Genomic DNA, 14,864 nt, shown 5'->3' on the forward strand with positions numbered 1-14,864 from the left:
ACATTTCTCTTTGGGGGTACACGAAGATTTTAAAGGAGCTAAAATAGATGGGTAGTATTAAGGGACTCAATTTCCAGATCTTTCATACATCATCAAAGTGAGCTGCTTCCTCAGCCCTAAGAAATGGATGTCCTAGGGCCCATGGGAAGAGACTAAGGAGGGTGGCTCCTGGATCATAGCCCTGTGGATGTTGAAAATCATGCATGTGTTGGGAAAGGCTCTGTTTGCACTGATCCCAATTGAGCCCCAAGAAATCCCCAACAAAGTAGGAAGACAGGTGAAGATGAATTGCTGTCTACCTCAGGGCCCATGGAGATACTTGCCAGGGCCACACACTGCCGGCATACCAAGCCCGGACCCTCTGTGTTCCCCTAACATCACTAGTTTGGCTTTGGGTCTGTACAAAACAACTTCTCTTCTTGATATTGTTACAGGGTCATCATACCAGAGATGTCACCTCATCCCATGAAACGTTACTTGCATCAGCTCAGCATACAGCACTGTACAAGAGGACCAGCTGAGTTCCCACCCCTGGGCTGGTCACCTCAGCTATGGTCCCAAGGAATTCTGAAAAAAAAATGTGACTAGTTCATACATTTAAGTTAATATGTAAAATTGCTCATCCTAAATTAAAATAGTTCCTAAGAATGTAATTGCTAGCATATGTTAACATTCTTAAAAGCATTCCATCATTCCTTTAAATCATACATTTAGAATTAAATACTGTAATATCAATTTATCTAAAAATACATATAAAACTCCTTTTCAAATATCTTAGCAGGAGGACACATACTTTGCTGCCTGGACTCTAACCCCTACAATGGGCATCTGATCCACGACCCTAGAAAGGATGGTTTCTGAGTGCAGGAGAATTAACAATTAAAGGGAGGCTGGCTAGGCTATTCCTTATAGCAATGAAAGAGACACATGGAAGAAGACACCCAGAAGAGGGCTGAGATGGCCCATGTAGGCAACAACAGGAAGCAGCAGTGGTTCTTAGGGCAAGGGCTGCCCTGGGCCATGAGGCAAGACCAAAGGGGCAGATACAGCACTTTCAGGTGGATAGCTGTCCTAAGATGACCCTGTAGCATTATCAGACAGTGAGCATCAAAAGGATGTTCTGTTCTGTGAAAGGGAATGTAAATAGAAGATGCCAGCAGGGTCAGTTTTGAAATTTGAATTTATTGTCAACATTTGAGAGCTGAAAATTTTTCATAGAAAAATAGTGATACCTGGTTTTTGTTGTTATTGTTGTTGTTGTTATTGTTGTTGTTTGGAAAAATCAGATAAGTGCACATACCATGCCTACTTCCCTGCAGGGGGAAGATGCATCACAGCTGTACAGGTATTTCCCTATCTCTGGCCCAGCACACCTGCCCTCTCTCTAAATCCACAATTCCTGCACTTCCTACACCCACCACCCTGCTCTCCCTGGGCTCAGAACACCTGCTCTCCCTCTACTCTACCGCATCTAACCTCCCTGTACCTACCACCTGCCTTCCTTAAACCCACCACTACTGGGGTCAATGTGCACTTACCCCCAGCTAGCACTCTTGATGGTTGTCATTTTGCTGCTGATGTCTACCAAATGTCTCCAGGTGAGACATTTAAGTTTGGACACTTAATCTAGAGACTTGTCCCCATCTCTTATACACAGGGGAGTGCTCCAGCCTCTGAGGAATTGCCCACTCTTTCCTTTTATGTGGGATTTAATGAGTGCCTCAGGCAAATAGTAGGGATAACTTGCATCTTCACAGGGGATCCTGAGAATGGAGAGGGTGGGATTGTAGTTCTTCACTGGCAGGCATATTTGTAGTGGTAAGGAAATACTGCAGATGGGGCGCTGGCCCAGACCAGCGCATCTCCAGTGCATATGTGCAGGCAGTCACCCATCACCTAGTCCAGGTACAGGTTCTGACTTGACAGGTCTGGGTAGCCAATGCATATATTTGTACAAGCTCCAAGGCTGCTGACACCCAGACCCCACCTGAGATGGAGGGGCTGCATATTGTCAATGCAATGCATCTCTTTTCTTCTTCTTGGAACTCCTATCATTACCATTCTAGGGTTCCTGGGTCTCACTCAAATCTCTTACCTTTTTTCATGATTCTGTTCTTTTGTACTTTTGCTCTGTACTTTTAGTTAGCTCTTTCATTTGGCTTCAAACCCACTAACTCAGGCCTAACACTGGCTTTTTTTTCAATTCGTTATTCAGTATTTTTTTAAGTTATGGGTTTTGGTTTCAGAAAGTACTTTTTATTCAATGCTTAAAATCTCCTGAATTGTACTTACAACTTATTGTTTATTTTCTTATGTCTCTGGGACATGCTGTGATGGATCTTGTCTGAGGCTGTTGGTCCCCCAAATGTGCTACTTGTTTTTTGTGGAGTGCTACAGAGCTAGAATCCGGCAAAGTGGCCAGTCCTCACACCTATGGAAGGTGAAAGACCCTCAGCCTGGACACTGCAGGGCCCTTCTGAGGCCACATTCTCGGCCACCAGAGGGGAGTGGGGGCCTCCCAAAGAGGTTGTGCACTGTCCCCAAGGGGCTGACTTGCAACCTGACAGCCTGCCAGTACCAAAGTGATCAAACTGCAGGAGCTCTCCCAACCTAATGGGGTAAACAGCATCTCTTTGCTGCTGTCATTTCTATTTTCTCTGACCTAATGCTTTCTCAGCTTGCACAATGATGGATCTGGGATTCAAGCCCAGACTCACCTTCTCTAGAACCTTAACTGTTAATTCCTACAAAGGCTCATGTTATTAAACCTAACTGCAATCTGCTAGACCAGGTTCAACCCTCCACATTATTTTGATCCTGGAAAAGGAAAAGGATGAATGAAAACAAAAATGAGATCATGTAGACAGAAAAGCAAATGTGAAATGCTTCTGACTTCTACCACCCTGAAAGAGCATTTTTCTTTGTCAGGGGTTACAGCAGTCTGTCCTCTGCCCAAGCACCTCCTGCAGGGCAAGTGGCAGGGAGAAGACTACAAAGACCTAGAAGAAGAAGATACATGAGAACAAGCCAGCCTTGAAAAACTGACTACCACACCAAGGCTGCAAGATAATACAGATAATGATGAGTATCCAAGAAGTCAGAGAAAACACACAAAATCATGTGCATAAATTACCATTCTTTGAATTCAACATCCAAGACAAGAATAATCACATTTTAACTTGCAAATTTCCTGAGAATTCTTCCTGTTCAAGGAAATGAGGCTGAAAAGATAAGGTTTAAATGGAGAAAGTCTGTCAGGGAATTCTTAGTCATTAGCAATGTATTGCAAGTACATTTACTGGGAACACCTAAGAAAGCTGCCCACAAAAGCAGGTCTGGGCTCATGTGTGCTCCCACAGCTCCTTGTTAATTGCAGACAGGAAGCTGAAAGAAGGTGAGATGGGCAGATGTTAATAGGATTACCCTGAATGGAAATATTTTTTAAGACAGAAAGACAGGGGCGACTGGGTGGCTCAGTCGGTTAAGCGACCGACTTCAGCTCAGGTCATGATCTCACAGTCCATGAGTTCAAGCCCCGCATCAGGCTCTGTGCTGATAGCTCAGAGCCCGGAGCCTGCTTCAGATTCTGTGTCTCCCTCTCTCTCTGACTCTCCCTCATTCATGCTCTGTCTCTCTCTGTCTCAAGAATAAATAAACATTAAAAAAATTTTTTTAATAAAAAAATTTTAAAAAAAGACAGGAAGACAAATACCATATGATTTCTTTTTTCTTTTTTTTTTTTATTTTTTTATGTTTATTTAGTTTTGAGAGAGAGAGAGAGACAGAGAGAGAATGGGGGAAGAGCAGTTAGAGAGGGAGAGACAGAACCCAAAGCAGGCTCCAGACTCTGAGCTCTCAGCACAGAGCCCAACGCAGGGCTCAAACTCAGAACTGTGAGATCATGACCTGAGTCAAAGTCGGACGCCCAACCAACTGAGCCACCCAGGCGCCCCCATATGATTTCACTCAAAAGTGGAATCTAAAAAACAATAAAGAATGAATAAACAAACAAAAAGCAGAACCAGACCCATAAATACAGAGAACAAACTGATGGTTGCCAGAGGAGACTGGGGTAGGTATTTGGGCAAAATAGGTAGAGGGGAAAGGGAGATCCTGGCTTTCAGTTATGGCGTGAATAAATCACAGGAATAAAAGGCACACCATAAAGAATAGTCAATGATATAATAATAGTGATGTATCAGGACAAATGGTAGTTACACTTGTGAATACAGTATAATGTATAAACTTGTCAAATCGCTATGTTGTACATGTGAAACTAATGTAACATTGTCAACTATATTCAAATTTAAAAAACAAACACTTAGGGGAACCTGAGTGGTTCAGTTGGTTAAACGTCTGACTTAGGCTCAGGTCATGATCTCACTGCTCATGTTTGAGCCCCGCTTTGAGTTTTGTGCTGACAGCTCAGCGCCTTGAGCCTGTTTCAGATTCTGTCTTAGTCTCTCTCTGCCCCTCCAGCCCCCTCTCTCAAATATAAATGAACATTTAAAAAAACACTTAAAGTGATGAGCACTGAGCAATGTTGTTGAATCATTATATTGTAGAAACTGGTATAAACTCTGTATAAATGAATATAATTAATATGGCTGTGTATTAATTATACTTCGATTAAAAAATAAAAATTAAAGATAAAACAAAAAGGAAATATTTCCAAACCAGTTGATAGAGACCCCCAGGACCTCCCACAGCCTCAGCCCTTTGGACCCTGCTATGCCCCAAGCAACTGAGTAATTAACAATGGCACGTTGGATAAGAGGAGAGAGGGGGCTTCAAGCTTCCTGTTTCAGAGTCTCCTTGTCTGTTCTGATTGCACTAAACAAAGCTGGAATGTCAATATTAAATTGAATTAATTTAATGTTAATTTTTTAATTTATTTTTGAGAGAGAGAAAGAGAGACAGAGGATGAGCAGGGGAGGGGCAGAGAGAGAGAGGGAGACACAGAATCTGAAGCAGGCCCCAGGCTCTGAGCTGTTAGCACAGAGCCTGACACGGGGCTTGAACCCACAACTGTGAGATCATGACCTGAGCCAAAGTCTGGCACTTAACTGACTGAGCCACCCAGGTACCCCAATGTTAAATATTTTTTAATAGTGTTACCATTAAAGAGGTGCCAGGGTGGTTCAGTCAGTTAAGCATGCGACTTTAGCTCAGGTCATGATCTCATGGTTCATGAGTTAAGCCCCACATCTTGAACAGCACAGAACCTGGCAGCACAGAGCCTACTTTGGATCTCTCTCTCTCTCTCTCTCTCTCTCTCTCTCTCTGTCTCTCTGTCTCTCTCTCTCTCTCTCAAAAAATAAACATTAAAAAATAGTGTTCCCATTAAAGATAAGCAAAAGTCAAAATCAAGGGGAGAGCCCAAGGAATAAGGAAAATTTAAAAGAGCAAATCTAATCCCAAAAAAGTTCTGGGTTGCTCTTCTAAAACCCAGCTGTGCACATGCTGGAATTTTAACTGAAGCCCTGTCCAGCCAAATTAGAGAGATAAGCCCATCTATGATCTAGTTCTTCCAACTTTGGACACTGTGAGACACATTCTGGAGAGAAGACACCACCCAGGAAGAGATGGGCTTTGCTGTGTCCCAAACTAGGGCATTCAACATCTGTACAACTTCTCTAACTCAGGACTTCATGAAAAAATAATAACAGTGATAGCATTAGCTCAGAATTACCAAACCCAGACCATGGAAGAATAATATAGCTATGTAGCTAGAGAGTCAACCTGCAGACACTGATTCCTGCAGGCAATGAGTGAGGGACATAGAGTGTCAGGTCAGCCTAAGGTCCTGTGAGAGAGAGAAGCACCACCTTTCTCCTCACTGACAGGCTCTCTGCTCTACTTCCTTGGGTCTCAAGTGTTTCCCAGTGTGATATATGGTGATGGAATGTAATGGGAGCCCCCTTGCAAAGGCTGTTGGAAGAGGTATGGGTGGGGCCTCAAGGTCACAAGAACAGAGAAAATTACCCTGTCCAGAGTCCAACCATGAGGAGTGTTCACACCTGGGACTTCTGGTAATTGTGACAGGACCCCAGTTTCTTGTATGCAAGCCCCATTCCTTCCTTTACTTTGTCATACCAGGGATTCACAGCTCTGCCATATACCAATCAGTGATGTCAGAAAACACAGCAAGAACAGGGCTCATCAGCCTTGTAAAAGACCTTTAATGTGTATCCCAATATCAGCTGCAGTCAGGGCCACATAGAGAACTCAAAATTCTGCCCAAGCCAAGCACGAGAAGCCACACTGGCCAGTGTCTGCATTCACAAGGAATAAAGGATGATTGCCTTCAACCAGTCTATCTTTGGTGTCTTACAATTTTCTTTCAAAGAATAAATAAATAAATAGACTGTCTTTTCCATGAAGTGTGGCAGCTCTCAGTTGGGCTAACCCTGAAACAACTAGTTAATGATGCACTTCCCACTACAGCTGCAGGCCCACGGATTCCAGCTTGTAGCGTGGACTCAGTATCCCTGGCCCAGCTGGCCCTAAGCTTTGCCACATCTTTCCTCCATAGCTACGAGTGCAGCAAACAGACATGGTTCATTCTCTGCTTCCTCTTGAGGGAAAGGTGAGCCCAGATTGTGTCCAGGCAAGTTGGGTCCATATCACATGGAAGAGCAGTGCAACTCACCATTGTAGCAGTGAATGGGATGTTGTCAATCAAGGATGATGCAATGGCTGAGACCCAGACCACCAGGATGATGGCAATTGTGAGGCGCCGATCCTCTGGGACCATCTGGAAGGAAGCAGATAATAGCAGTGCTATGTATCACAGTTGCCATTGATAAGTCACACACACTGAGGATCTGATGGTAGGACATATGAGACTCAGAAGAGACCACAAGGCTGCCAGTCCTTCCTCTCACACAGAAGACAAAGGCAGACCCAGGTGTGCAAACAGGACCAGCATGGGCTTTCCTTGCTATTATCAGGAGCCTCTGCTGGGTCTACAAGAAACTAAGGAGAATGATTCCCAGCCACACCCAAGCCAACCACTACCTAGGGAAGGGAGCAGGGTGGCTCCATTCTCTGTGGCAGCATATATTAGTTACACTGACCTGAGCTCCTGGCAGAGGACTGGGGCTGTGCATTTTTACTCACTTATTAAGACTGGTTTCTCAATTGTTCTCCTTCTTAGACAGGTTTTAACTAAAGGCTCATAGCAAAATTGCAGGCCTCTATAATTATACATTCTTTGGAAAAAGTCTCCCTTCATCTCTAGGCTGCACAGGACAAAAAGGATTCTCTGCTATATTTTTTACATAGTCTGTGACCTATTCTTACCAGATTTTTTTTTTTACAAAATCAAAGTAACAGAGGCTGGGACACATTCTATTATAATATTTAATGTACCTTTATTAGCAAAGCAGTCTGTTCTCCAACATATTCTATTAAGTGGAGATGTGCCAGTGCCTAGAAGAAATGGATATATGATGAAAATCAGTTTAAAACTAAGAATATATGCAAATTTTTTAAATATGTCTTTAAAATGAAAACACGTGAACATAAGGCAGGTCCTAGCTCTCGTTTCTTATAAAGGATTATACTCAAATACACAGTCTATAAATAATTTACTATCAGATACGAGCACTGATGATTCACTGAGAAGAATGCACTATACCACAGGCAGGAATTTTCATTGATTTGTGTTACTGTCCACATTAAATTTAAATTTGAATGGAATGGCATCTTTTTAGTATCAGTGTATAGGAGCACTGTTCAATTGTACATAATGAAATGCTGCTCATATAGAAGGTCTTTCAAGTAAGTTACATTTCAAATTTCTTTTTGAAGTTCAACATCACAGAAGAATCAAAGAAAATGCATGGTTTTTATAACTGTCAAAGAAAGGAAGAACAGATATATTTAACTGAAGCATGTAACTATTTTCTCAGTACTAGACAGATTGAGAAAATTGAGTGCAAGCAGGAAAGATTAGACGAAGGAGATGTAAGCTCAGGAGGCGTTCTGCTCAGGCTGTTGCCTTCACCACAGCCAGGGAAGGGATGCACTGCTGACCACAATGGATCCCAGACAGGAAGCACTTGTAAGGAACGAGATGTGGGTGTGACACAGCTGCCTTGCACTTCTCAAATGTGGCTTTTTCACTGTGATGTCACCATGCTGAATGACTATGAATATTGAAAACATCAGCTTGACCATGTTTAAACGCAAGTTTACAACTTCCCCATCCATATGTAGAGTTGTTTGTTAGCCTTCCTTTTAAAGTTGTGGAACCCAAATGTTGGGTTTTCAATCACAATTTTAAGACAAGTGTGCTGTTAAATCAACTAAATCATAAGGATAAATCTATTTAGATAAATCTGTTCATAAATGAGTCAGCATTGTTGACATTAGGCACCAAATAATTCCTTGTCATAGGGCTGTACTGTGCATTGTAGGATGTTTACCATCCCTGGCTTCCACTCCCCAATATGACAACCAAAACTATCTCCAGGCAGTGCCAGTGTTGTCACAAAATCACCCCCTGATAAGAATCACTGATTTATAATAATCCATAAATAAAACACTTTTTTAATTTGAAAAACACAGTTAAATGTAGTCACATCCTTTATTTCATTCTATACTACTAACTAAAGGAAAAGTTAGAGGTCTAAGCCAGATTAAAACTTCTCGCTAGATATCAAATACAGATGGTTATATATGTGTGTATACATACATACAAACATACATACATACACATACACAGTATTATGTGCACACCTTGATGTGTGCCTATAAACAACTATCTATTTATATATTTAGTGCCATATAATTATCCCAAATATCAAGGTCCATGGTATAGAGTGTAAGACAACATAAAGGAAAATCTTCAAAATACTTAAACATTATATCTAATAACTCAGTTCAAAGTAACTGATCTCTTAATTGAAAAAAAGAAAGTCAAATACAAATATCTAATAAGAACTTTATAAATGGCAAATGAAATAAATATGTAATACTTTACCAAGCCCTTCAGACTGGATAATATATAGTGTTCTATTTTCAATTCACTGACCTTTTCTTTGGTCATATTCATTGTTACTGAACCCAAAACTTTTTTTAATGAAGTATTATATTTTTAAATTCTGACCTTTGTGTTTGCTTCTATTTTATAATTTCTGTTACTCTCTTAATGATTCCTATCTTTTCATTCATTTCAAATTCATTTTTCTTTACCTCATTAAGTATGTTGTAATAGCTACTTCAAATTCTTTGGTCATTTCAACATCTGGATCATGTCTGGATTAAAATCTATTTATTGCCTTTTTCCCTGAGAATTTATTGCATTTTCCTCATTCTTTGTATTTTGAGTCCTTTAGCATCATCTCCTGGATATTGTCAAAGATAAGATATGCAGATTCTGGGTCCTGTTATAATCTTCTGGACATCGTCCTTTTCTTTCTTGCCTTTTTTCTTTTCTGTTAGAAGTTAGGTTCAGAACACAATTTCTGTCTCACTTTCCAGGGGTAGTGGTTCAAATTCATATTTTCCATGATAATTTTGGTCTCTCTCACATATGCAGAGTTCAGCACTTGTAGACTCATGTAGATGGTTCAAGTTTCAGCTGAGTCCTTTAAACCTTGCTATGTTGATTTGTGCCTGTACAGCATATATGTCATTGAATTGTTAGAGACTTGTATGAATGGTTGTAATCTCAGATAGTCCTCTAGGCCTACACTAGGCTGGTTTGGGTCTGTATCACACATGCATTGTTCAGAACTGTACATGTTCATGCATGGAATTGGGGGTGTGGAATTCCCTGGCTCTCTCTTCTGAGATTCCCTGATTCCCAGCCCACAGGTACTACTTTCCCTGGCTCCTCTGGGTGGAAATATGCAGATACTATGGCTAGGAATTTATGCCACCATGCCATGCCATGACTAAGGCCTTCCTGTCCTGGAGGGAAATCTAGGAGGCAGAAAAATAGGAAAATCACCCCAAGGGGGTCACTTTTCCAAGTATTAACTCCCTTCCACAATTCACCTGGTTTTGTCTATTGTTCAGAGTCCATCAATACTTGGTTTTTATATTTTTTCCAGCGTTTCAGTTGTAATCAGAGAGAGGAATAACCTTTAATAGGTTTGTACCCCCAAAGAACTAGAATACAATATTCTTTCTTATTATGTAACTCAGTTAAAATACTCTTCCTTCAGCTAACTTTTAGATTTAAAAATAGATTAAATGTGCTATTTCTCCTCTTCCAAATCCTCTCTAATTGATCTACATACCCATTATACCCTGGTACCTGGGCAGGGGCATAGCTAGACCCTGTGTCCACCCTGGAGCCCACTGCTGAGCTAGGAAGGACAGCATGAGTCACACAGCAACTCTGAATAAAGTGATAAGGATGCAAATCAACCTGAATCCTGCCAGAATTTGAAAGGAAATGTTTGATAGTCCCATGACCATCAATTGTACCAAGGTGGAAGCACAAGTCTGTCAATATTCAAGAGGTCAAATAGAAAACCATGTGCTCTTTGGAGTCTTTTTCTCAGATGCCCTCTGATCTACCTTTCCCTGCTGGTTTTCCCTTTTCATGATATCTCATCTTATTTTAAAATCATCTCCATCAAAATCTAACCTCATCGAAAAAAAGAAAAACAAACACCCTAAATTTGGAAACCTGTAAAATATATTTGAAAGTTCTGATATGTTTAACAGCTGACACATTCAGCTATTTTCACAAACATTTGGAATACATTAAATGGGAATTATTTTAACTGAACTTAAATTACAGCACTATTTTTAGAGAATGTCATAGCTAGGTTAGAAACAGATTACTGAAACCGAGAAAGAGCTCATTATAAATCCTTTTTGCTACAAATATCCAAAAATGAAAATGCCTGTATGTCCATTTTCCCCAGAATTATGTATGTATCCTCCCAGTGAACTCACTAACAATTTTATTTATAAGATAGCACTTCTTTATAGACTCAGCTATAAGAGAAAGCACCACTTAAATGACCCTCCTGTTCAGGTGCCTAGCAGTAAAGCTAGATGACCACTCTCATTATCTAAAAATAAACTTCTTCTGGGGAGCCTGGGTAGCTTAGTCAGTTAAGCATCTGACTCTTGATTTCAGCTTAGGTCATGATCTCATTGTTTGTGAGATCAAGCCCTACATAAGGCCCATGCCATTAGCATGGAGCCTGCTTAGAATTCTCTCTCCCCCTTTCTCTGCCCTTCTACTGCTTGTTCTCTCTCTTTCTCCACTCTTCCCCTTACCTGCTCATATGCTCTCTCTCTCACAAAATAAATAAACATTTAAAAATAAATAAATAAATAAATAAACAAACAAACTTCTTATGTTGTTCCCTCACACTGGAATTAAAGATCCATTAAAGGCATTTATAATTTAAAAACTAATCTTATTTTTATATTCCATGGAAGAGACATATTAAAAGAGACTTGAATAATTATTGAAAAATACTAAATTAAAGGAATAAGATTAAATAAAAAAATTTTATTGAGTGTTTTAGGTAGTAATAGTGTTGCGTTTTCATTTGCTTAGTTTTATTTTTTAAGGGGGTGGTTTCTATATTTGTTATTTTTCCCCAAGGCAAGAATGAGCCATTGGTATTTTTGAACTTGTAATCTGAATATATTGGTAGTCACTCTCTGCCCCTTAGGTCTAAGCAACTGTGCTCTCTGCCAGCACCCCTCAAAATTAATTTTTCCAGTGAATGAAAATTCTTTTACTCATTCACATTATTACTTCTCATTTGATCTTAACATTTCTTAAGACAGTTGAGAATATAAGGAACATATGATTTTTTTTATTCTAAATTTATGTATTTAAATTCAAGCTAATTGATATACAGTGTAGCATTGGTTTCAGGAGAAGAATCCAGTGATTTATCACTTACATATAACACCCAGTGCTCATCCCAACAAGTGCCCTCCTTAATGCTCATCATCCATTTAGCCCATCCCCCCACCCACCTCCCCTCCAGAAACTCCTACTTTGTTCTCTGTATTTAAGAGTCTCTTATGGTTTTCCTCCTTCTCTGTTTTTAAGGAACGTATGACTTTTATGTTATAAACTTCAGGGTTTATAAATAAATGTAATTTATTTCAAAAAGTAACTTATATACAAGAAAATGATGGATAGCCAAGGAGAACTTGGAATGCCTTGCAGTGAAAACTGATTTGGAACTTGGCATGAGTTATTAACTATTAACATAAAATTATTACATTAAACCTACAAATTAGAGCTTTTTTCCCACTTATTATTAGCACTATTATTATTTTCAGTGACAGAGTCTTGGCATAGCTAAAGATGTCCCATTGACAAAGACACAAATAAATGTAGATGCATGCGAAGACTTTCCAAACATCCTGTACATCCAAAGAAGGAAACGGACACAAAGCATAAATGTGCTTGCAAGGATAACTCATCGCTTAGGAACCAGGAAATCACCAAAGCTTTCTAATATGGCCTAAAAATAGCAAATATTTTCTCTTTCTTCTCATTTTAAGATTCTGATAAAAATAGCCTCACAAGAAGCTTTCTTAGATTAATCCATCTGAGAACCACTCCACATAGCATAGCACCTGTGACAATTACTGTGAATGACTGTTATATCTACAGACATGTGGTTTGACTTATAAACGCAAAATCCTCATAAAGCAATATTTCACATTGCCTAGTCTCATTCATTCCATTATTGGTTTGACAAATATTTATTGAGTGCTTGATATGTGCCAAGCACTGTTAGGCAGCTAGCAGCCTGCTTAGGTGGAGCACCCAGGTGGAAGTGACAAGTACAAATACACATTCACCTAACAAGAAGGCGATTGGGTCTGGGTTCAGTGAACAAGTGAATGTATGATGGAAAATAATGTGTAAGTGGCAGCTACAGCCTGACCATTCATGTTTAATAAGCTGTGGTTGAGGCTCTGGATTATATTCCAAGTGCAACGAGGACAAAACACTGCTATGAAAACTCCAAATATTATTGTTTTTGACAAACATTCTAAGAAAATGAATAGTGTTTGCAGCAGTACAGAAGGGTATATCCTGCTCAAAAGTGTTCCCAGAAAGATCCAAGAAGAATTTGAAGGCTAACTTTTCAATACCACAGGGCAAAAGTGGAAACAGTGTCTCCTTCAAGATTCTCAAACTAAAACCTACTACCTGAGAAGTCAATAAACCTAATTAATGTCTCTCAAATCCCTAAAACATCCATTCTTGTTTTATTCTTATGATTATAAAGATAGGTTTAATTATTTCTTTTTAATGTTTAAGCCAATAACTAAGAGAATACAAATATTGTCTATAGCTTCAAAACACTTGGTAAAATAGATACAAAGAAATTTTAACAATATACTTCATCAATAAATGGGAAAAGGAAATACCAAGGAAATATAACAAATATCAAATACAGGACATAACAGTGAGTAGTTTAAAATTAGATCCAAATGTATGTTATTTACTGGAAACCAACTAAAAACAAAATGACAGAGATTAAAAATAAATAAATGAGCAATTTCAGGAGACTTCCATACAAAACAGAATGATATTCTTTCTACCTGGTCATCTACTTCTTTCTAACTGCTCATCTCTATTAAGCACAACTATAAATCATGGAAATAAATCAAGAGACGACCAAAGGAGAATTCTTACAGGTGGTAATAGGAAAAACAAACTGCTTTGCTTTCAGGACAGGAAGAATGATCAGCACTAGGGTATCAGGACATGACAGGAAGAACAATCAGCACCAGGGTATCATCCATCTCCCAAAACCAACATTCTTTGACCCTCCCCCCCCAACATAGCAAGAAAAGGGAGTCAAGTGGGCTTGTTCCTCCCCTGGGTGGAATGGGATCCCTCTGACAATACCAGGTGATTATGGTTCCCCTGGCAAGGAAGATCAATAGAGCCTGCCAACAAAGGTGGCCAGGGAAGTTGTTCCTCCTCTGCTGAGAAATACCTGGTAGACATGCAGATCCTGCAGAAAGATGTCACTACAACACAGATGGGGGATCTCAGTCCTCTTTAATACCAGGCCTGAGACCCTCTTCCCTGCCAATAAATATCTAGGATAGCTATGGGACACTGGTAGAGGTATCCTGTCACACTGCATGGCTCAAGAAATGTTCTGAGGCTCCCACAGGAAGGGGGATCCCATTATAATGAACAGCCACTTGGGAGGCCTCTTCATTCCTCTAGGCCCAAGATTCCTCTTCCCCAACAAAGAGAAACCCAGGCAGCCCAACCTGGGGAAATCCCTTCCACCCTCTCAGGAAACACCAGCAGGGACGAGGGGGAACCCCAGTGCACCAAATAAATAGATCAAAGTAGCACTACAAGGTTTCTGAAAATTAAACTGTCATTGGAACCATAGACCACAGGCCAGAACCTGAGGGCTAAACTTAAAACAGGATGACTGCCTGCTGAAATAAAAGATTTAGGGTTGACTCAGAGTACCCTAAGATAATGGATACAATACCCAAGATACAACCAAAATTTAGCTGTCGTATCAGAAACAAACAAATAAACATAGCTTGAATGACAAAGGACAATCAGTTGATAACAACACGGAGATAAATCAGATGTTGGAATATCTAAAAAGGATTTTAAAGCAGTCAGTATATAATGTCCCAATAATCAATTACAAATTCTCTTGATTTTTTTTTAAATAGAAAACCAGAATGAAGAAATAGAGGGTTTTTTTTTAAGGGACAAAATGGAAATTATAAAACTAAAAAAAAATACAGTAACATAAATATTTTTAAAAATTCTTAGTATGGGCTCAAGATAAAGTGGAGATGACAGAAGAAAGATTCAGGGAGTTCTAATATTCATGTCATTGGAGTGCAAGGAGAGAATGAGCATA

The 14,864-nt window shown here is 39.7% G+C and overlaps 1 protein-coding gene across 1 annotated transcript in view; it reads right to left on the reverse strand.

Annotated features, from left to right (window-relative positions):
* The window catches only part of OCA2 (OCA2 melanosomal transmembrane protein), a 516,689-nt gene that overhangs the window by 208,168 nt on the left and 293,657 nt on the right, over window positions 1-14,864 (reverse strand). Inside the window, exons 20-21 of the mRNA XM_053888812.1 lie at window positions 7,375-7,434; window positions 6,653-6,757 (exon numbers count right to left, since the gene is read on the reverse strand). Of these exons, the coding sequence (XP_053744787.1) occupies window positions 6,653-6,757; window positions 7,375-7,434 (165 nt within the window). The remainder of the gene's footprint in view (window positions 1-6,652; window positions 6,758-7,374; window positions 7,435-14,864) is intronic.

The sequence above is a fragment of the Panthera pardus genome, unplaced genomic scaffold (assembly GCF_024362965.1).
Source record: "Panthera pardus isolate Hobbes unplaced genomic scaffold, ASM2436296v1 HiC_scaffold_24, whole genome shotgun sequence".
NCBI classification, from domain to species: Eukaryota; Metazoa; Chordata; class Mammalia; order Carnivora; family Felidae; genus Panthera; species Panthera pardus.